Source organism: Cuculus canorus, chromosome 1 (genome assembly GCF_017976375.1).
Source record: "Cuculus canorus isolate bCucCan1 chromosome 1, bCucCan1.pri, whole genome shotgun sequence".
NCBI lineage: Eukaryota > Metazoa > Chordata > Aves > Cuculiformes > Cuculidae > Cuculus > Cuculus canorus.
The window spans coordinates 67,061,929-67,085,038 of NC_071401.1; the positions used below are offsets into that span (position 1 = coordinate 67,061,929).

General features: G+C 43.2%; 1 protein-coding gene across 10 annotated transcripts in view; it reads right to left on the reverse strand.

Moving 5' to 3' along the window:
- The window catches only part of MAP4K4 (mitogen-activated protein kinase kinase kinase kinase 4), a 161,399-nt gene extending 138,289 nt beyond the window's left edge, over positions 1–23,110 (reverse strand). For all 10 annotated transcript variants that reach the window (XM_054058189.1, XM_054058136.1, XM_054058181.1 and 7 more), the window contains exons 1-2: positions 23,019–23,110; positions 22,650–22,715 (exon numbers count right to left, since the gene is read on the reverse strand). In XM_054058189.1, coding sequence (XP_053914164.1) covers positions 22,650–22,715; positions 23,019–23,075 — 123 coding nt within the window. In that variant the 5' untranslated portion in view covers positions 23,076–23,110. The remainder of the gene's footprint in view (positions 1–22,649; positions 22,716–23,018) is intronic.

The following is a 23,110-nucleotide window of genomic DNA, read 5'->3' on the forward strand; positions in this document are numbered from 1 at the left end:
GCTTCCCCAGAGCCTTGTAAGGGGTGCACAATACATACACAACTTGTGCTGACGAATTTGAGTGGTAGCAAGGCACTGCCCGCAACTTTGCCTAGAGTCTACTTAGGGTATAACACAAAACCAGAGAAGATATTACGATATAATATTAGGGAAAGAGTGGTGAAAGAGTTATGAGGGCTCATGTTGCCCAACCATCCCTCCCTCAAAAACATAACGTGCTTTCTGCAGTATAATGAGTAGAAAACTGCCTCCTCTCCTATCGTTAGAGGTACTGTTCTTCTACTGCCAATCCACGTTAGCATGTGGTCAAGTGGGGAACGCACTCATTGGACACTAAACCCTATTTCACTCCATTTGCCTCATAACTGGAAATTCCACCTAGACTTCCCAATTTATCACATCACTGCCTACTGTGCTTTCCACGTCCACAGCAAAGTCAATAACACACAGAGAGGTGGACTCCTATGAGCAAGAACAACAAACACGCTACTTTCCAATTCCCCTTTTTCTATTCCCCTTTTTCAAATCATTCCTGCCCCACTCCCATTGACAGTAACCCTCTTCAGAGTAGAAGAAATCCCCTGGACAAACAGAAAAAAACCATCAAACATCACGTTTTGCAGCCTGGACCCAGGAAGTCCATAAGACTTTGGCAGAAGGCCACATGGTGCACGTCCTATAAACTCAGGATCACAGTCCACAGAGGCCCAGCTGTGACCTTAGAAATGGATTTCACAAGTAATTCAACCCTTACCAGTTGCCCAGTCATATGTAGGCTTGGCACAGTGTATTCAAAGCAGTTACCAGATGACTATTATCAAGATGAAAGTGGCACCACCAAACCCTAGGTATAAGTAAGGGTAACAATCAACTTCTACACATATATATCATGGCTTTTACAGATGAAAATTTAACGTGCAAATCACACCTGCAGGCACCAAAGTGCAAATAAAGAGAATATTTGCAGAGATCACCTCAAAAAAAACCAGTTCATATATTAATGCAGATATATGTGTTAATAACTAAAAAAACCCCACTCCCTCAGGCACAGGACAAATATCATGCAAACAGCTGGATGTTGCATTTTAAAAGCATATTAGACGAGTGTCACTAAATTGACAGGACCTCTGCAGAAGGATGATGTGCTTGTTAGGGGTATCCCTATGAGGTTGGGTTGACATTGCCTTCTTAGAGAAAAGGAGAGCTTGCTTGAGCAATTTGCTTAATGCCGAATCTATTTTAAGAGCAGTGACCCAGATCTTTGTTTTGTCAGCAGATGACTTGTATAACAGAGATGAATTGACAAGGAGTTAAACAGGCATTGGGCAACGCCAAGGTGCTGACAAGCAGAGGCAGAGGCAGGTGATGGAGGAAGATGGCACCACCAGGCTCCAACCTGAGCTGAAGCTTTCAAACCTACAGTCGGCCAAAGGGTCATCTCTGACTAACATAAGCCCTGACACAGATATAGCCTAATCAGCTACGTGAGCATCTTTACCATGGTTATCTATAGTAGCAGAATCCTCTCAAAACATATGTGGTCTCAGACTAAGGACGTGGGTGATCTAGAGTCCTCCAGTACGAGTTCCACCAGTGTTCTGCACAGAGCAAGCACATCTTTTACCTAATAACACATAACCTTCTTGATGTTTACCGGGAAATGAAGATCTGCCCCGTATCTGTCTCTGCCCAAGGCAGGAGGTAAGAGGGAAATGGCCAAGCCAGTGCCCACAGGTGAGCCATCTGCGTGGTGGCAGCTGATGGGTATGAATCACTGTCGAAAGAGCTGCAAAGACCGAGGAGATGTTTAGCCTTGACAGGTATCTTTAGACACTTGCCTGATCTTAAGCGTGCTTTTTATTACTGGTGATTAGCATGCTGCTGAGTGCTTGGCAAATCCAGAGGGGAGAGACTTCATTGAGGCCCTGGGGCTGAGGGAAAAGGAGGCTTGCTAGAAGGTGGATGGCGAAGACCAAGCTACTCAGGTGGCTTGTATTACATCGTTTGCCTGCGAAGGTCTTTGTTTTAGTTGTCTTCTGCATTTCTCACATGCCAACAACCTTATGGAAAACAGACTGAAGAAAGATTAATTTCCAAGTGCTGAATATTCTAAAGGACTCAGGCCAAGAAAATACCACTAGGGGAGGGGGAAAAAAAATAAAATCACAGAAAAGATCTCGAGGAAGGGTCCCTCAAGAAGCAAAGAACTGCAGACGTGGTTAAAAAAAAAAGGGAAAAAAAAAAAAAGGAGAAACGAGAAATGAGGAAAAACTGTCAACCACCAGCCTGTGCCTCTATCCAGGTGAAAGTATTTTTAGCTACCTTGCTTTGTATAGGAACATGTTGATACCTCACAACAAAATATTGCAATTGCTCAAGTACGATCACTTTTTCCCTTAAAAGCATGCATTCTTGCTAGAAAAGATAGCCACAATATGAATAAGCAAACCAAGTTCTCTCTGGAGTGGATTTTCCCCTCTCCCATCCTCTGTAGTCCAGAATCTGCAGGCTGAAAGCACGTGAGTGATACAGCAGCATCAAGAATAGACTGTCCGAAACAACTACTGGGATTTTTTTCCTCTTGACCCCCCTCTCCAGTTGGTGTTCTGGGAACACCACCACACTGCCTAACATAAAACACGCAGGGAGATAAAGCTGGTGCATCTGCTCAGCAGAAATTGCCTGTGTCCAAGACTCGCTGGAAAGACAGGTTTATCCAAACACTGGAAATGCAAAGCAGGGAGCAGGTGAAAGGTCTGATCTTTGCTTAGCTGGGAGCTGGGGGGTAGAAAGCAAACAGGCATGGCAGCCAGTGGCACCTACATGCTCATGGCCCACAGAAAAGCAAATACCCTCCAAATAACTCAAGGGGAGAGGAAACCTGCTTTAAGTACACAGGGATAATCAGCCTCTCTCCAGCCCTCATGACCCCCCTAAAAAAACAAATATTTTCTGATATTAATCAAAATATCTAAAGGAAAATAGGAGAGATAAGTGCCCTCCTACCACTCCTCCCTTCCCACTCTACAGTTCCCGAATGCACTGGCTGCTAGGAACAATACAGAAAATTGCTATTAACAGCAGAGAAAGAAAGGAGTCATTAGAAGCAAATGCACATGGCTTGCACTTCTAATAACAAATTAATAAAATATAGGAAGTAACAATAAAATCAACCTCATACTAATACAATAAAGTAAATCAAATACTTCTGAAGAAACAAATTTCAGGACCAGAGCTTTCTAGACCTCCCAGAGCTGGAAATGGCCTTATTGCCAGCTCCACAGGGATTGCTCTGTCCATCACTAGGACATGACTATGGCTGATTATACCGAAGTGCACAATGAAACAGGATCATCACGGGGATGGGGCAGAAAAAAGGGAAGATGAAAAAAAGTGTCAGAATCCTGCAGGCTTAAAAAAACCAAAAGTAATTAAAACCACACAGAATTCAAGTCTACTACAGATTTATCAAATATTTAATACAAAAAACCCTTAAGCATGCTCCTGTCAACTGAGCTTGAGAGAAATGTGCTCCTTTCCTAGCATATGGCTTAATCTGTTCCCAGGATGCATTTCTTTACCCAGTAATTTCAGTTTAAACAAAAATGAACTGTGGATGTATATTTTAGCTAAACGACTGCCTTTCTTTAAACAGACTCTGGGTAAAAAGGGCATTAACCTCCTCTCCCTCCGCCTGCTCAGCACCGCTTATCAGTGAGATGAAGGAGTATCTTCTCAAAGCATGCCCTTTAATCCTTCTGGTGCCTAAATGTGAAGCTCCAGCAGTGCAATGCCCCACAAAGTGGGATGTGATGTCTCCCCAGCTCTAATCTTCAGTCAATCCCAGCACAGAGAGCATGAAACACAGCAGGTTAAATTCAGCAGAGCAGGACAAACAGGATCTGCATCCGAGGGCAAGAGCATCTCTCTCCAGAGTTTGTTAAAGCAATACAAGCATTTCAAGAGGTCAAGGTGGAAACACGCTGCATTTGAAACTCTTCCCAAGAATATAACCCACTTTCAGCAATTCCTGCATGGGACCAGTCCAGACCAATGGAGGGAAGTGAGTGACTCCCAAGCAGTTAAGGCACTTTCTAAGTACTCATGCACCTATATTATTATTGAATTTGCCATATAGAAGCAATTAACAATAACTACAGTCTTTGGCTCTTCAGTGGTCAACACCAATCCAAGAAACAGATCTGTCCATTTGCTTGAACTCCCTGCTGTTTTTCATCCAGCTAAATCTTGAAGAAATACATAGTCCTAACCCTACAGAAGTCCATACCTTCCCTTATTGCCTCGTCAGCCTGCTAGTACTGTACATGTACACGCCACATCTGAACAGTTTTCCCTTGAAATCAGGATAGCTCCCCAGCAAATGAATCTATCCAGATGGTGGTCTCAGCAGAAACTCCTCTAAGTACTTCCTAATACCTAAAAACCAGACTTGGCTCAGTCCTCCCACAACTGTCACCTCCTTGCAGATCAAGGGAGTGGCAAGGGGAGGAGGGAATCTTAAAAAACAGCTTGAGCAATAGATGCGATCACGGTTTTCCTGTGGAAAAGGCTATGCGAGTACATTCAAAGTTGCAGATATATGGGTGGGAGTGTTTTGATCTTTCTAATTTGTTGTCTGCCACTACCAGAGCGGCCACTGCATTATTATCTAGCACCTGAAAGACTGAATAAAGACACAGCAGCAACTAGTGTGCATAACGCTGGAGAGGAGGTTTATATCAGGTTCTACTTCATCCCCCACTGCTCACAACATGCCATAAGGCCATGGACACCCTTACGCATGCCTCAGTTCATCCAGAAGATGAGAAAAATCTGAATAGAAAACTGTTTTTACTTCACCTGGTAAACCTGGCAGGCTGGAAATCTGTGAGTATAACAAGCCTGGCGTGTCCCACAGCTCTTCCACCCACTCCACTCCTGGGGAGGGCAGGAAAAGCAGATCCTGGGCAGTATGGTCCAAATCAAAGCAGAGGGGCAAGCAGCTCCCAAGGGGAAAGAATCACTCTTGCGCGGGGAGTGGATGGCCCTGGCCAGATTTGCCAGGGGGGAGGTGAAGCACAACAGGCAAGGAAAACAGTGACTAAGCTCCAGGCTCAAAGGGCCGCCAGCCACTCCACATTTCAAGCTCCCCCGCTGAATGTTATTATCATCCCGAGGAATTAAATGAACCATTTTCTAAGGCTGTGATGCCCACACAGTCTCTGGGGAACGATCGCAGAGGCTAACCCACAGACCCAGAGACAGGATGCGGTGATGGTCCGCGTGCAAGCTGCAAGCCAACAAGCTGAAGTCAGACCCATGGGGACGACCTGCTCTTCTCCCTCGATTCCCTTGCGATATATCTTTCCACCAGCTGCCTACCACTTGCAGTCTTACAGACTGCCATTCGGAGTTTGCAGAACCACTAGGCACCTCGTACACCAAAAGGAGCCAAAACCAAAATTCATATATACTGGGAGTCCTACAGTGAACTGCACTGAACTTCAAAAAATCACATCAAATTTCAGAAACCAGAAGCATTACAACAGTTTAAAAAAGAGCACTTGAAATAGGGTGGTGGGGCTCTCCTGGATGCCAGTGCTGGTAAAATATGTTGCAGAAGGAGAATGTTTTAGAAAAGCTTGTGAAAAATTGGTTGCATTAAAATTTAAATCTTTCTGACACAACGCCTTTTTTACCTGCCACACCCAATCTCAAAATACATATCAGCTAAACTACAGTTTATTCAGCTCAACACCGCATTTTCCTCTCCTGAATATAATTATCAGCCACCTCCAGTTCAAAAAGAGATTCCTTAAACTAACAGCTGCGTCAGAATCAGCACTGAAATGCCTTGAGAGCTTTTGCTTAAACCCACACTGAAAAGTCATGACGAAGTTCATTTTCATAAGTCAGAAGAAAGTGAAATATTTTGCTAAAATTTGTTCTGCATATGTGTAAGAAAGCTCCCCTCTGGAAATGCATCTTGCAAAATCGTGCAGAGAAATAGCAGGAAGCCATTCTCCTTGTAAAAGAACAAACTGATTTGCAGAGGCTGGGTTTGAGGCTTAAAGGGGCAATTCAAAGATAAGAAGGCACTTGAATTTTGTTTTAACATGAAGAGTTTCCCAGAACTCTTTAAGATACCTGCCCTAAACACCTATCCACAAATTGATTAAAGTCTTTGCTTTGTTTCTACCAACATTTCTACCAAGTAGCTTTGTAAGAAAATCCAGCCCCAAACAGCAAAAAAAAAAAAAACAAAACCCACCAAAATCTTTTTGGTAAATCAGTAAAAGGTTGTATTTCAGCAATGGAAGCAAACACTGCAGAACTGAATCATCCCACAGCTGGGCTACACCTGTATTAGAAGTCAGAAAACTACAGCAAGCTTGGCAGTCAACAACAGGTACCAGCTTTGCTTAAGAGGATGAGTGAGACACAATGCTTCATCCAGAGCAACCATAAAGAGCTGCAATCCCTATTTTTTTTTTTTTTTTTAAACAAATTTTCAGTAGACTCCACAATGGTTTGCCATTGCGGGCACAGAGCAAATGCTACGGTTCAATCCTGCACTTTCTGGGAAGAATGGCAATGCCGGTCATGGGAGCTCTATACCGTTGTACTCCTGTCCTGCCACCCTTTTGTCCTCCCCACACCAAACATGTTGGTTGTACCCCATTTCTTCCCTCCTCCTTCCAAAGAGAGGAACAAAGGGCCATAGTCTTTAATGGCTCAAGACTGTGGGATCTGGGCCTTCGTTTATTACATGCTTAACTGAGCACTGAATTACTGGTGGTTATTGCCTAGTTTAACTGCTTTCCTTAAAAGAGAAACATGAGCAAACAAGCATGTGTCATGAAAAAGCCCCTATTCAGACAGGAGCTGACAAGAGAAATAGCATCCAGGGTTTACAACCGTTTATTAGCAGTTTTGCATTCAGGCACCAGCTAAGGCTGCAGAGAAGACTAATGCAAAGAAATCCCCACCTTGTCCACCACCTCCTCAGGGGGCTTGTCTGGCCCTGGATTTACCTCCCGAGGTTAGCACAGACTAAGTACCCGAGGCTTTAAGTATATGGACTTAGCATGTGTCAAGGGCAGCCGTGCCTTGTCTAGACAAAGCCTTTCAAGGCACTTTAGTTAGCATATACAAACTTCACACCTTCAATCCCGCAAAGAGAAGTCCAGAGAGAGACCATCCCCACAGAGCTCCTCCAACCTCCCAACTTCAGGCGATGGCACCACAGTTTTGTCCAAAATACAGGGGAAAAAAAAAATAATAAATTACCCCAAGCGGAGCAAAAGACAGACTTGAGGTCATTTTCCTTCTCTTTTTTGTTCAGCTGAGAGGTAACAACCATGATCCCCCTGCCCCCACCTCGCAGGCAAACAGCACTGCAAGGGGAGGTAAACCTTAAGCCTTCCTCTTGAGCACAGATTTTCCCCATACCCAATGAAGATGGACTTCAATAGGCTTTCTCCACAGGAAAGCCGGGGTTAGGAGAAGAGCAAACAGGCTTTCTCACTCCTAACCACCTAGTCATCTATTTTTCATTAAACTTCCAAGGACCCCTACCCCAAACCAAAAAAAAAACAGCTGACGTCAGCCCTGAAGTTGAGTGCTGAGGACACAGTAAAATGGACAGAGCCTCAATTCTTCAGAAAGCCAGGGTAAAAAGAGACCACAAAAAAAGATCAAAAGAGGGTAGAGAATGTGTGTGGAGAAAACACATTAATGAAAAAACAAACAAACCTCACTCATCTTGGCAGAACTACAGCCAATATCAAAGGTCACACGGATTTAACCATATCCCTTCTATTTGTTAGTTACTTTTATACCAAAAAAAAAAAAAAAAAAAAAAAGAAAAAAAGCCACAGACAAGCCTAGAGGAAGAAATGCAAAGGATGATGAGTGTAGAATTTGAAGGAAGGGGCAGGAGCAATTCACCTACATCAGATGAGTTTGAGGGAAGAGAGCCAGAAGGACAAAACAAAGCACAGAAAAGGAGAGATACCTGCCACTCTTAAAAAAAAAAAAAAAAAAAAAAAAAAGGGGGGGGCCAAAATTAGAAAAATCTTTCTATGAGAAAAGATTATTAAAGAATAAGGCAAAGAAGTTTAAGACATGAGGCACTTCCAAAAAGTGGTATTTCTAGAAAGAATACTTTTTTCTCTTAAGTCTGACAAAGGATCATTGGCACAAACCAAAAATGTGCAAGCCTTTGCTCACGGCTCTAGCCTCAAGTTGCACAGCCAGGCTGATATCCAGTTTACTTCCACTGGCTTCAGCACATGGGGCCTGATCCTGAACAGGCAAAGTACTTCTAGCTTTCGAAAAATAATGTAAACCAAACCAATATACACTCCAACACCGCAATAAGAAGGACGATGTGTATCACGCTCTTATTCCACTGCACTTCTTTTTCTCTCAAATGACATTTACACCTCTTAAATTATAAACACACAGGAGGTCTGCATAATCTGTTAAGGATATTATTCCTGCCAGCCTAAGAAAGCAAAGACATTCAAAACATTTCCCTCGAAACATTCAAATAATGAAATCACATACTTGTTGGAAGAGAAATTTGGCTCAGGCACCCACAAGACTTTTTCCGCTGTCACACAGAACGGTTCCCGAAACTAGGTGGTTTTGCTGACAGTTGTGATTCAGACTCAAGTCCCTAGTCATTTCAGCGTGTTGTTTTTATCATCTTTCAAAGCCTATCATAGTCACTATTAAAAGAAACCCACAGAATTCAGCACAGCAGAAGCAAACCCAATTCGTGCCTTGCAAAGAAAGTCAGGACTAAGCATCCTTAGAACAGCCCCATCGGTCTCTCAGGAAAAGTAGCATCTCAAGGTCAGGTTGGATCTCTGGGAAACACTGCACTACTGCTGGGTGTACAATCTGCACTGGAAAAAAAGGAATGGTCTTTTAGGGCGGACAAGCTATTAAAGTTTTACTAGGTGACATGTTTACCGAAATAAATCTAGTCCTTTCCACTCTTGGTTATTATCATAACACATATGGTAACTGACATACAATTAATGGAGCTTTAAACCAAGAGTTCTTGGAAGGAAAACGAACTCCCAGCTTTTCAGCTAACCTTGACAAAAAGCCAGGTTTTGGTAAAGTTCAGCAACACAAGTGGCTTTATGAGACTTCCCATTTATTGGGCACCTCTTACTCTTACAACAAGCACCGGCTTCGAGCAGAGGAGGTAAAAGAAGAGGCTCTGCTTAGTCAGCACTATCCACCACCACTAATACAGATCAAACTACTACCTCAGTGGCAGTGTACCACCCACACTCTCTTCAGTGGATTTTCAAGTACATGTGTCATTTCACACCAGTCAAGAGTTCAGACAATGGCGCGCACAAAAAGAACTAAATCTGCCTTTTCTCCTAAGTATACTGTTCCTACTAATATCCTGGATGTGTATTAACAGCAACGCAATGAACTCCCAAGAATCTACAAACTAAGTTGATGCCATCTTTACAGATTTGAAATGCTGTTCACATTCCCCTTTCCCATCATTTCCTATCTGAATTACAAGGAAAGATTAAAATCCACATGGTGTTGTTACTGCGTCAGTAGACTCTCCAGCAAGTCAAAGTATCTCCAAGACCTGGTGCTTTCAGCACAACACTGTACCATGAAAGCAAGCAGGATCCCTCTCCCTGATAGAATAAAGTAACCAGATAGCACCCAGGGCATTTCAGCTGTCTGCTTTACCTTCCCATCTCTTTTCTGCAACAGGAAATCCTACTGGTGGGGAACAAAAAATAAAACCTTTCCATACAGCTGAGTGCAACCACACTGCTTGTATACAAAACATATTTCGTAACAACAACAGCACACCCCGCCTACATGCTTTGTTATCAAAAAGCTAAGAGGTGCAGAGCAGCACAAGGAAAGGATGCTCCAAAATCATACCCAGATCACAGCAAGGATTTGGTCTGTGACCAAAGTGGTATTGTCAATGACAGCAGTTTCATTGCCTTTTATCTCTTCTCTTCCCAAAACCTAAAACAAGCGCTGCCACTACACTCGGTCCATGAGGAGGCACCTCCAAAATCAGCAGCTTAGTTGGAAAGAAGTCTGCTCAATAGCCAATATATTTTCATTCCTGAAGAGGAAACCAGAGCACTCTTCCATTACCTCAGAGGAAACCTAAGGAAAGGTAGCATTACTCAGGACTGATTTACTGCCTCAAGCCATTCAGAAAAACATGAAGCCAGTGACATAGAAGACAAGTAACTCATTCACAAGAGCTCTTTGATCTTAAATACAAATAAAATTAGGTCAATATTAAAGATTTTCATTTCTTGCCATATAAGACTTCCAAAAGGCTAAGAAAAGCTTTTCTCCTCCCTTCTTTTAACACTCAAATTATTTAGCAAGTAACATTTCTTTCACATGACTTGAAACATTTTCTTGTCATCACTCCAGAATTTAACTCTTAGTGAGCATCTAAAACACACAGAGCGAGCTGCATAAAGCATTCTCCATAGCCCCTAGGGACAAGACGGAATTTTGTTCTGTTTCACATGGGGTAAAAAAGCAGCCAAGTACACTCTTCCCAACACCGAGATTAATAAAAAGATTTTTTTGGTAATTTGTTATTCAAAGCATTCCAGTGATTTTTAACAGATGAAGAGGAGAAAGCCTGTACTGTCACTATTAATAGGCTGACATTCTTTCTTCCCCCATAAGACCACACTAGAAACACAGACAAGGGTGACAATCTAAAGGAGCTTGGAGATTTGCCAGCTCTGCCAAAGCTCCAACCCCTGTGGCACAGACTCCTTCGAGCATGCCCTAGGATGAGTGCATTGGACACGAAGTACAGCACTGGTATACAAAACCTCTGCCACAAAATCAGTGAGGCCCTTTGCATCCAGGACTTCCCTATAGTTCTCGGCGCTGCACCTTTTGTTTCTTCTCCTGCAACAGTTCATCATTAACTTAATCTCCCAAAATAACAGTGGATTGCAGGATAAGCTAAAGATACATCACCTTGCATTTTCGGTTTAACATGCTTGATTGTGTTAAGGTGGCTTAAAGATGCTATTTATTTGCTTTCTAAATCAACCAAGAGCTCTCATACATAGCAGAAGGCCCCTGAAGCTATCACTGTAATGCAATATCTGCTCATAAACGTCAATATACCAATTTTAAAGGTATTAACATTGCTGTTTAGTCATGGTAAAATATCCTAATACCTGCCACACCTCCATTACAGACAACAATACAGTTTAATGTGAGCAATTCAGTTCAGGGCTTTCTGCAAATCCATTTAAACACAAAAACCTCACCAACCGCAAAAGAGCACATAACAATGCCACAGCAAACACAAGTCAAACAAGCATGCCCTAGGCCAAGAGACTACCTTTAAGAGACCCACCTGCCCCATCATGCAAGAACCATTAGCCCCTTCCTCCAGATGGATCTTAAGAAACCACGGGGACAACATGCAAAGTCTACCCTCGTTTTGGCTCAGATAAACATGAAAGCTGACCCCAGCTATCACCAAGGCAAAGAAGGATTTCTTTTGATTAAAGCGCAGAATTTTGCATCCAGACATTTGGATTATACCTCTGTCACAAATTTCCTGGGCATTTTCAAATAAATTACACCAGTTCCCCGCTGCACTTCCCTCATCCTCATCCCAAAGTAAAGCACAGTGGATATCTTGAGTATAACAGGAGAAGCACAAGAGAGCTCCACTTCCTTCTGTGTTTATACCAGAGACTACCATACAATTGATACTTCAGTTGAACAAATGGTGCAGAATATGAAACTTCAAGTATTTAGCAATGTCTGCTATAGTTGCTGAAGGAACATGAAGTTTTTTTTAGGCAATATACTGAAGTGTTGACTAGAGAAAAGACATTCGGATTTATAACAGATTGAGATTTAAAAATAAGATTCACAACCAGACTGAATTCTACTGGCTGAGCTTACAGCTACAGAGAAGCAATACAATGAGATGAGTGGAGGAAAACAAACAAACAAAACAAAACAAAACAGGTTTGATGCAAAAGAACACTTTGCAGAGAAGCACACTTTTTTAAAAGTAGCCTCAATGTCAGGCTCTTAATTGCAACCCTTATCAACATCATAAAAAGAATTAAAGTATTTCTATAAATCTCTCATGAAAATCAGTAACATAGAATCTACGCATTCTCTGTAGATGCGTAATTTATCTGAACAGGAAAGAACCCAGTGCCTACTGTTGAGAGCACAGAGAAGAGGCACAAGGCATTGACTGCTTTTTGCACTAATAGTTCTTCACAACCAGATCCCTCAGAAACTCTGCAGAAATAAACCTATCTATAACTTGAAGTTCCCAGCCTTCATACAGGAGTGCCGAGATACTAGCTGAAGGCAAACACATTCAGCTCTTGCTAAATGCATGCAAAAATAGGTCACTTATTTAGGAGTCTTTTGGGAAATGGGATGCTTCTCTTCTAATGATGGGCAAGATGGGTTTCACACATCAGTCACCTTCATACATCCACTTACAAAGGCCTCTTCACTCCAACTATATACCCCACAAAGACAACGAACTGTAGGAGCTACTACACGCATGGCACAGAGCGGTGTTAATCTGTCTAACCTTCGACATCTAGAAGACATACAACTGAGACATTCATCCCAAGTTCCCGTAATAACTAAGAGACAAGGACTCAGGTAAAGAGCAGTTTATCTCATCCTAGGGTAGGTAGCTCCAGAGGTCACAGCCCTGCTCAGTTTCTCTCCACTGTGAACCCTAGAGCACACACCTCAGATTTAGACATCAAAAGGACAGTTAGTAGCCCACCTACTTAAGCACCTTTCAAAAGTACCATCCAAGCCCACTAGACAGAAATAAGCTGCAAATTACTGACCAGACATACGTATCTGCAGCTCTTGCTACAAAATGCATTTTTCACCTATCAGGACACCATAAAATAACTGGAGATACACAACATTATCAGGTTTTTGGAGAAGCAAAACAGAAACTCAATTAGGGCTTCCATTCAGCAAATACCTCACCATTATATGCAAACACTGCTGCAGCAGCTCCCCCAAGAATTATCTTGATTATTGCTCTAGCACATGCTAGTGAACTACAGTTAAGGGTCCATGAGCATTTCAATTTTCCTTGTGTATCGCTAAGTGCAAGCATTTATAAATCAGCTACAAGTATTCCCTCTTGATGACAGCCTTGTAAGATGGGTACAGTTGTGCTTCCGTTTAGGTATTCTACTGAATTTTCCTAGTGAAGCAAAAAAAAAATGAAGAAAAATAATAAATTGCAATAATATCTGGGTTCCCAGATTTTAAGATACATAAACCCAAGTACAGTGTGGTATACTTTAGTATAAGACATTAAGGCCTGTGGACTTGACGCTTTTCTTTCCTGCATTTGAAAACAGAACCACACAATACCATTAGATAGCTGAAACTGTAGGGGGCAGGTTTTGAGACAAGTTTACTTTTGTTTGAGCTTACTGTTTAAATTAGAATCAAACTCTTGCACACTGTCATCCCCTACAGCTACTCTCACAAAATCCTAGGAAAAAGCAATTGAAACTACCAGACCTTAAAAATGCAACAGCCAATTCCAGTTAAGACATCTAATCATTTTTAACAGTTCCAAATGCAAAAATCCCAAAGAACGTACATCAGCTCTTAGGTAAACCAGCAGGAATAGACACCTTGGTAGTCCTTGGGAAGTTAATAAAACTCAGATTTGATGCAATCAATTATTTCAATCTCCTGTAATTCTTCTACCTACCTAAGTAATGCCCTCTCACTTCATCACCGTCCTCTGGAGAAGCTGCCAGGTGCAGCAACCAGAGCCAACAAGACCATACCATACTAAAGGTAATTAACGTTGCCAGGAAATAGAAATGTCTGCAACGAGCTAGTCTTCTTATGCCCATATTCAATATGTCCCTTCCCTTCTTTGAAGGGCATTTCATCAACTTAAAAAAAAAACAAACACCAAACACCGCCCCCAACAGATTGAGCAAATGAAAGATATTCACAGCAACTAACTCAACTTTCCCCCTAAAAATCCTACTGACGATATCAAAAGTGGGGAATCAAACTCCTTTATTAGCGAAGCCCAATTTTCAGAGTGCTAGAATTTCCAGGGAAGGTAAGGGGAACTCCACAGGCACGTCAAAAGAAAAGCCACTTTTCTGGATAATACAACACAGAGTGACGAGCCAAAGCCCATGTGGACAGGTGTTATGGATGGATGTGATGACCAGCATTTCCATGTGGAAAGCAGAATCAGAAGGAAAGCCTTCAGAGGCAGGTAAGGAGCAGGACAGCACCTGCACCTCCAAAGCTGCAAATACAAGGTGCCCAAAGGGATCTTTTAGGACTTCCTGGACCAGGACAGTGGGAAGAGAATTAAGTAAGTGGACATCGTCAGCAGCCCCAGAGCCAAGGAGTTAACGGAGTACGAGATGTACAGAAGCAGGGGTGGAAGCAGATGAGCAGCTATGGTGCACCATCAACAGTCCCAGCAGCCACGTGGCTGATCCCAGCCCACAGAAGACCAGCTTGAGGAGCAGTGCTACCTTGCTCCAGGAAGTACGTACCTAGAGCCCATACGAGTCCTTCAGCCACAGGTACAAATCCATGAGTCACTGTGATCCCTGCACAGAGCAGCTCTTATCAACATAAAATGGGACAGTTCCAAAGGGAGGCAACGGAGACATACCAGATAAGCACTACAACACCAGTATAACTGCATCCACGTTAGAAGTTTTACCACATTAGCTGGTTTATTACTAGACAGGCTGATCAGGACCTGTTGGCACTTGCAGTGTCCTGTTCATATAGCAATAATGACAGCTACAGTGGCAGAGCAACCCAGGGAGTTGCTGCTTTGGTGGGAAAAAAGCATTTTGCCAGTAATGTTAAACAATTTTCCAACAAACGACATCAGTTATCCTGGCACATGGTCACAACCCAGCTATGTGGGCTGAGGGAGGGAGGTCTCATCAGCCCAGGCTGCACCAAAATCAGTACAAAAACCTGTGTAAATAAACCTTCCCCCAGAGAGCAGAAGCTCAAAGCTTGGCTAGCTAGCGAAAGCACACTTTTACCCATGGCAGTTCACTAAACTCTTTCATAATATATAAATACATATATGTATATTTAATATAAATTATATAGGCTAATGTATTTCTACTGACAATTAAGCTGTCCCTTACTTTTTCTCATATTAAGCACTTCCCTAATTTCAAATTCCTTTTTGTTTTCCATAACTATGAATCACACACTAACTCATTCTCAACATTTAAGGCAGCTTCTCCTTCATCCCCTGATCCCCTCTGTAAATTCACCTTCCCTAGGCTGCTTCTGCCTGAGCTGTCCCATTATCTCTTCCCAACTCCACATCTTCCCAGAGATTTAGTCCTTCACTTGTCAGTATGATGCAAGATCAAGCAGGAGGAGGGCATGGGAAAAGCCCAGGGAGAAGTCAACACCCTTCACGCCTGCTACTGAGAGTTGCACAGGGCACTTGAGATAGGAGTTAGTAGCACCAATTTCTAAATAAAGTGGAGAGACATCCACTCCGTTCATACATCCACCTGATCCCTACGTGCTCCAGCAGGGCCAGTCCTCTGTAAGGGTGGGCATCTCCAGTCTCTGTGATTTCACCCTTCTTCAGTGGTACTTCTCACACCTTTCCCAATCAGCAGCAAACTAAATCGACACCACTAAAGTCAAATTCTGGTTACTTATTATAATTGAGAACAGCAGAATTCTCTGTCCTGCAGGATGGCAAAGTCCAGCAAAGCAAGGGACTGCTCTGCCTGGAGAACTATTGTGTCTCCAGTCTGTACTCGCTCCTCTTGCAGAACGCTGCTCTGTCCTTTTTCAAATACTGAAATGGATACCTCAGAAGTTAGGACTGCTTGCCTCATCATCGCCCAGGGGAGATACATCAAGCCTTGCCAGGGACAGGACAGAGGACCAGGAATGAGGATTAGATGGAAGGAATGAGGGTTAGATGGAAGCATCGCAAATGCAGCAGCATTTTGCCCATTTGATAGTACTGCAGTTTGTAATCAGTGTCATATTTTGTGCCTCTGTGCAACTGTTTCACACTACATCCAAGGCAGGAAACACACCTCAGAAGTACTGCTGCAATTCAATGCCAAAATCTCTGAGTTTTCTACATTCAAAGCTACCTCAACGTTCCCAAAGACTATGCACAGTCGTAGGTTTTTTTCCTCTCCCTTCCCATGGTAGCCTGCTTTTAGAGCCAACAGTATCTTTATTTTAGCCTGTGTCGACCTGAGAAACAATCAGGGACCCATAATGCTACAAACATAAGGTATTTGATAAGAAAACCCTTGTGCAAAGCTATGCAATCCCCTCCCAAATCCACCACTCCTTCAAGCAAGTTGAATTCTTTCCACTAGCTCCAGTGGGTGTTGGACTGGGACCTAAAATAATGCCACAGATAAGGATCTTACTGTAACTTTCAACTACAGTTGAGCTCACAATGTGCAAGTCAATGTTATTGAGCTTAAATATCAACGTCATCCAAAGGCAAGAGAAACACTCCTGGTGGAGCCAGAGTGTACAGTCAAGAATGTAAATCGGGAAAAAACAAAAATACCACTTTCCTCCAAAGAAAACAGATCTAGAGATGTTAGGTACACAACGTAGCTGGCTGAAATCACACTTGCAACAGAAAGGACTCCTTGAAAAGAAGATGACTAGAACTTAACGTGTATACCCAAACACACACTAGACCACATGAGAAAAGTCAGCTAGCATTCTAGCCCAAAAAGTTATACTAAACAATGTATACGCTGAAAGCAGGGAAATTCAAAGGGCTCTTGTGATGCTGAATGTCCCCAAAGGAAATCTGCCTACATCATCTCACAGGGCGAGAGGTGCAGACCTGCCATCATCACAGAGGCCAAAAAAAAAAACTATTTCTGCACACCACCACAAAGGCTCTGGTGTCTAGAAGCTGATAATATGTCACCAAAATTTTCATTAATCACAAAAATAAAGCAAGGAAAGGGAAAGTCTATGTTTCTGGGTTTTCTCCCCTTTTTTCCTTAGTATCCCAAAACTAACAAAAATCCCTATACTAGGCCTTAAAAGTAAATCTCACCTTCCCATCCCCGGAGCAAGATGCAAAGACTTTCATGGGGAAAACCATCTATCTATGTAAACCTGAGGAAATGCCCCCAACCACTGCCATCAGGGAGAGAGCACACAAAAAAGCAAGGAAAGCATGAGATGATTTCAACTGAAATTTTATCCACATCACTTAAAAAGTCTTCCTACAGAAAGATGAAAAAATTTTCAAGGGGTCAGCATAAGACTCTGAGCTGTATTTATCACCTCCAAGCCCTGCACACACCCAGGTCCCAGAGTACCACGCCCTCTTCTGATTACTCCAGGAATAAGGAGTCCCTGCCCAAGGAGCTTGCAACTCAAGACGAGATACTAAAAAAAATAAAAAAAAAAAAGACGTTTTGACAGACAGATGGATTGGGGGAGGAAGAATGAGAGGGACATGTGGTTACCCACAACTGGCAGGTTGCTTTCTTTTCTCTTTTTCTTTTTTAATAAAAATAAATATCAGTAATCCCCACTGGCCACCTGCCTAGTTTTTGTATATTTAATTAAGAGGGATTTGGGTGATGGAGAACTGGTCGAAAGTTCAGCCAATTTGGAGAAGCGAGGGGCGGGGGGGAGCACAAATAACACTAAGGGCTACATCTAGCCAAAGGACCCAGAGATATGCCAATATTCCAGCTGCTGCCTGGTCCCTCCTGATTTCTCCCAACTGCAAGCTCTCCCTTTGCCACACAATCCATGAAAAATCAGAGGAGGAAAGGAAGAAGTGCAGTTCATACTTAAGAGAGCTGGTCTGGACCAGTTCCTGAAAGCCAGTGACCTCACGGATCCTCAGTACAGTTTGCCTTTATAGTGATAAGACTGGAATTGTATTCATGCTTAACAAAATCCTTTGAATCCACAATGATGTCCCTTTAGCAGTGAGAGAAAGAAGGGAGGGCTGTGAATTCAACTGAGTTATAGAGAATACTAAGCACAGTCCTCTCTTCCTACCCCCCCCAACACAGTCACCTTGTAAGATAGAAAGTCCATTAAGACAAAAATAGAGTATCCTTAGCGTGGGAAAACATTTACCCAAGTTCTAATTTATTTTCAAATCAGCATTTAAACGATCACATCTTACATCATTTCCTTTTATGAGCCAGCAGTTAGACAATACACATCATTTACATGCAGTTTTGGAAGGCTGCAACATAAATCAACAAAAGAAGCCTTCACGATGAATTAACTATTACAAGGCTCTTAGAAAGCCACACCAGCCCGCGTTGAGGGCAATTAGGAGTATCGTCCCTAATTCTCATCTTTCTGGTGCACTCCTGCTATGCCTCAGAACTCACACAAGAACATCCTTCCCCCTCAGACACTGCTGCTACAAGAGAATTACAATGTTTATCTGTGAGACCTAACAGTGTGCTCACAACAGCTATTTTAAAGTGTCAGCTGCCTCTAAAAACACATGCTCACACACACCCCCCAAAAAAAAACACAACAAAGAGAAAGTGACTGAGCAAGTTCACGCAGTTCAGTCTTAGAAACAAAATTAATAAGCCTTATGCCTCTATGAACTATCAGATGGTAGCAATTTTAAATTTTGCAAAATATTAACCAATGTCTTTAGCTCACAGGTCATTTTTGCATTACAAAAAAAAAAAAAAAGAAAGGAAGCAAACACATGGTTTCAATCTTATCTCAGGCAAATTTCAGGAGTGTTTTCATTTTGTGCGAACCAAACTTCAAATTAAGCTTACTACTGGATGCGAAAAAGTAAAATGTAACCGCAGCAATGTTAAAAATGCTTTTCCACTATTTGCAAGAGATCAAAAAAAAAAAAAGAAGTCTTAAGGTAGCTAATCATTTGGTAAGCGGGCTATAAGCTCCAGTTAGACCAAAGGGCTCTGATAAAGCAGGACTGAGTTCAGCAGGAAAGGAGACTGGAGGCACAGCCACCCCACAAGACAAAAGCATGCAAAAAAAATTACAGGTTAACACTGTTTTTTGTGCTGCATTCTGTGCCATTCACCCCATCCCTTGCTTGCACTTCGCTAGTCAAAGGTGGTACATCACTACTCTGTTGCTCCAAAGAGGGTCAGGCGGGGTGCTCTGCTGCCAGCTCTGCAGCAGGCACAGGGCTGGGCGCCCCGCAAGTCCGCACATGCCTCTCTTCGCTCTCATCAGCTGAGACCAGCCCGCGGAAAGGAAATTTCTCAACCCCAGCAGAGGAGAGGGGCTCCTTAAAAGCGTTAAACTACAGACTCAGAGGGTTCTGCATCAGCTCTGAGGAAACTCTGCTCGCTCTACTTTAACCCTTTGCTTCCTAACTCAGAAGCAACGTAACTTGCAAAAGCATCTCTCTTTACGTGCCATCACCCCCGGATTTTTGAACTAACTACTAAAGGGCAAACAACTTCCACGCCAGACTTTCATTCCTGAGGATTTCAGATGATCAGCAGAGGAGCTCTGCTTTGCCCCATGATGAATAAGACACCCCTGCTGCTACCCCTTACCCTGGGCTGGGCAAAGGCTTCCCAAAACTATACCATTTCTTTTACCTACCCAGGGCTGGGGAACCCCGGGCTCTTTTTTATCCCTGATTCACTGCTGTGTAACGTCTTGAAACACAAGGCTCCTTCACGCAGCAGAGATGTAAGCGAGGTTATGAAGATTAGAAGAGTGTAAACTCTATGGACTTTAAACAGAGCAGCTGAAAACTTCGTATTTTTTAATATCTCGTTGCCAACGTCTCAGACCCACCATACACTCCACACACACCAACCCACTTAGTGGCATAAAATCGCAGGAGCATCCACAGTGCTCTGTGACATGGAGTAACTCCACTTGCATTTAGGTGCCAAACAACTTAAGACTGCCCTCATATTTCATGCATGTATATACATCTGACTCACCTATGTACAGCTAAATAAATAGCTAAAATAGAACTATCTATAAAAACACTGGTAGCTAGATAGATCTGAGCTATATCCAGCAAGCTCAGTTAAGGGAAAGAGGAGAAAATCAGGGCTACTTTCGACTTTTCAACAGGTCGGTACAGTATCCCTCCCACGGCTGGCGAGGAGACTCCCCAGCAAGGCAAACGACCTTCAGTATCATCGCTGGGGTGTATGAGCTAGACAAAGAGATAACGTCATGCCCTCTCCCGCTCCCTCATCCTCCCCGCAGTGGCAGGTAGCCAGCCAATCCCGCTCCCTGCGCCCGGGTGACATCACTGCTGATGCCGCCACACAAATGTGGAAGTACACGAAACTAGAGATCTCAGGGCATCATCACTCCTCAAAGACAACCTACCTGCCGTCAGTCCCCTGGAATGACAGGCTGGTTAAAAGGGAAATAAAACCATTTGGGAAGAGGGATTTCAAGGAGAGGTTGCTGGGTAGAAGGAAAGCGGAAGGCAATAAGCAAAGGCAGTGTAACCACGTTTTTCCCTCGGTTAAGCACTTCCTCTAAAAGCCCTCAAAACATACACACACAGTTTTATCTCTGGGTACCCTGGAGCATTCTTCCTAATAAAAAAGTGGCTGAGAAAAGTTAAACACTATTGCACTGCTACTGCTCTGACTTTGTTTTACGTAACTGCATTCTTTAAAGAAGAAAGCCAAGGTTTAATCACAGCAAAGAAGGGGGGGTAGGGTGCTATTTTCTGTTTATGTACAACCCTGTTAGGTGTCCACATTTTAAAACTATGTACATAAATGTGGACAAATGTCTAAGAAGTAGCAGTGTCAATCCAAACTTACACACCTGTCCATCCACTGCTGTCTGACAGGCTCCATACCAAACCAGTGTTTACCTATTTCTTTTATTCCTGGCATCCAAACCATCATGCCCTCAGTTACCAAGCAAAAAGAAACGGCCAGCATTGTCTAACCAGCAACCAAGGGCAGGGAAATCTCCTTAGACACACACCAAAACTAGTGCTCTAACAGAAACAGCCTGCCACTCCTCCTGTTATCAAAGTGACACCAATGCCCTTAGACTTCAGGTGTTCATTCACTTTCCAAGTCGATAAACGCGTCTGCTAACTTTTATTTCTAATGTTAACTATTCCACTTCTAGCATGCTCAAGAAAAATTAAATTAAACATTTCTATTCTCAAGACTGTTAAACCAATGAGGACTTTGCTCTTTAAGTCAAAGCACAAACAAGAAAGCCGAGAAACAATGCACCAAATTGCAATAATTAACAGGAGAGTTTCAAGTCACATATTTCACGCCCTATTTTTTTTTTTTTTTAAGAAGTGTTCAAGTGATGCAAGCTCTGGGAGCAGGATCACAGAAAAAAAAATAAATGGTGTCATTTAATTTGTCAGAAACAAATAAAATGGTCAAGGTAGTGTCAAAGTGCAGCTTCTTATGCATCTCCCCCCTCTCCTCTGGCCTTTTGAGTTACATCCCTTCTTCCAGCTTTCAGCCAACAGCAACAGCCTAGTTATTCCATTTCTAGTCTTCAAATGCAATTCGCACACTGCACAGACTACTAGGAAGGCTGAGGTTCACGCCCTCAAAACAAACTGACATGTGTTTCATTTGCAGAAGAGGCACCAAAGTGCTTAATTTAGTTACTGGAGCTGCAAGCAACAGTATCTTGCCATCAGGGCAACTCACCAATTACACTGCCTTGTTTATAAGCACCACCAAACCCAAGCAGCTGGACATACTCAGTTACTTTCAGTTCTCTCTCCTTCCCTTTGCAAATATGCCTTGCATTTCTACACAATAAGAGACTAGAGCCTTCCCTCTACAGCCAAGTATTAAGACTGTGTGAATAATTAGTCATCCTGGTAGCTAGCACTCATTGCAAAGTCATGCAGTCTCGAGATTTATTTGTTCCACTGACTGCACGCTGGAGGGGGGGGGGGGGTAGAAAAAAAGCAGGCTAGTTTCACACCCACATGGGCACTCTCCGATTTCTATTTTTTAAAGTCATACACTTGTCAAACAGGTTATTCTGGGAATTCTGATTTTCACAAAGTAAGCTTCCCTTCTTCGATCGCTTTATTATTGTCACTCTGCCCACCCAATTATTGCACGGCACAGCGGGATCAGATACAGCACCATTCACCCCCGACTCGACAGCTCCAGTCCTTGGAAAGTTTTCCAACAAGGAAACACGGTGACAGTTTTGATGAAGGCCAATGCCTTTGTCTAAAGTCACTGCAGCAGCAGCAACTTCCAAGAGGACTTCCAGCAGCAATTTTCAATGAGCCCGTGGACCTATCTGTATAGTGTGGACACACTTTGACAGTGTCCACTCGGTTTAGTCATTTATTGAGGCGGGGGAGGGAAGAGAAAGGACAATAAAGGACCATTTCATCATTACAGGATGGATACATGGGAGAATGATTTATGCTCCATTGGAAAAGCAGGAGCCAAGAGGCTGACAAACTTGTCACGGGCAGCAACAATGACAAGGACAACAATTTTATCCTCCCTAACTGTTTCGCTTGGCAGAGACACCGGGTTACCCTCTAGAAAAACGACAGTAATAAAAGGAGAAGAAATTCAGCCACAAACCTTGTAGACTTGCCCGTACGTGCCATTGCCAACCACTTCCACCAGCTCAAAAATCCCAGCGGGGTCCTAGGGGAGGGAGAAAGGGCGAGAGGGGGGGAAAAGAAGAGAAGCGGGGTTACATTTCTTTTTTTTTTGCCAGGCGATGGCTGCTGGCAGAACCCGAGCGAAGCCAGCGAGCGAGCGAGCCGGGCTGCTGGCGGCGTGCAGCTGTTGCGCCCTGTTTTTCCACGCACATGCCAATACATGCAAACAAAGGAAAAGCAGCCCAGGGCCTCGCTCCCCCCCATCGGGGTCCCCCCACGCCCCGGCATCGCTCCCGGCTCCGCGGCGGCTGCTCCCACCCCGGCATCCCCGGCCAAGGGGACTCACCCGCAGGGAGGAAAGGTCGATATCCACCAGACTTTTTGCAGGAGAATCGTTCGCCATTTTTCCCGTCTTTTTTTTTTTTCCTTTTTATTATT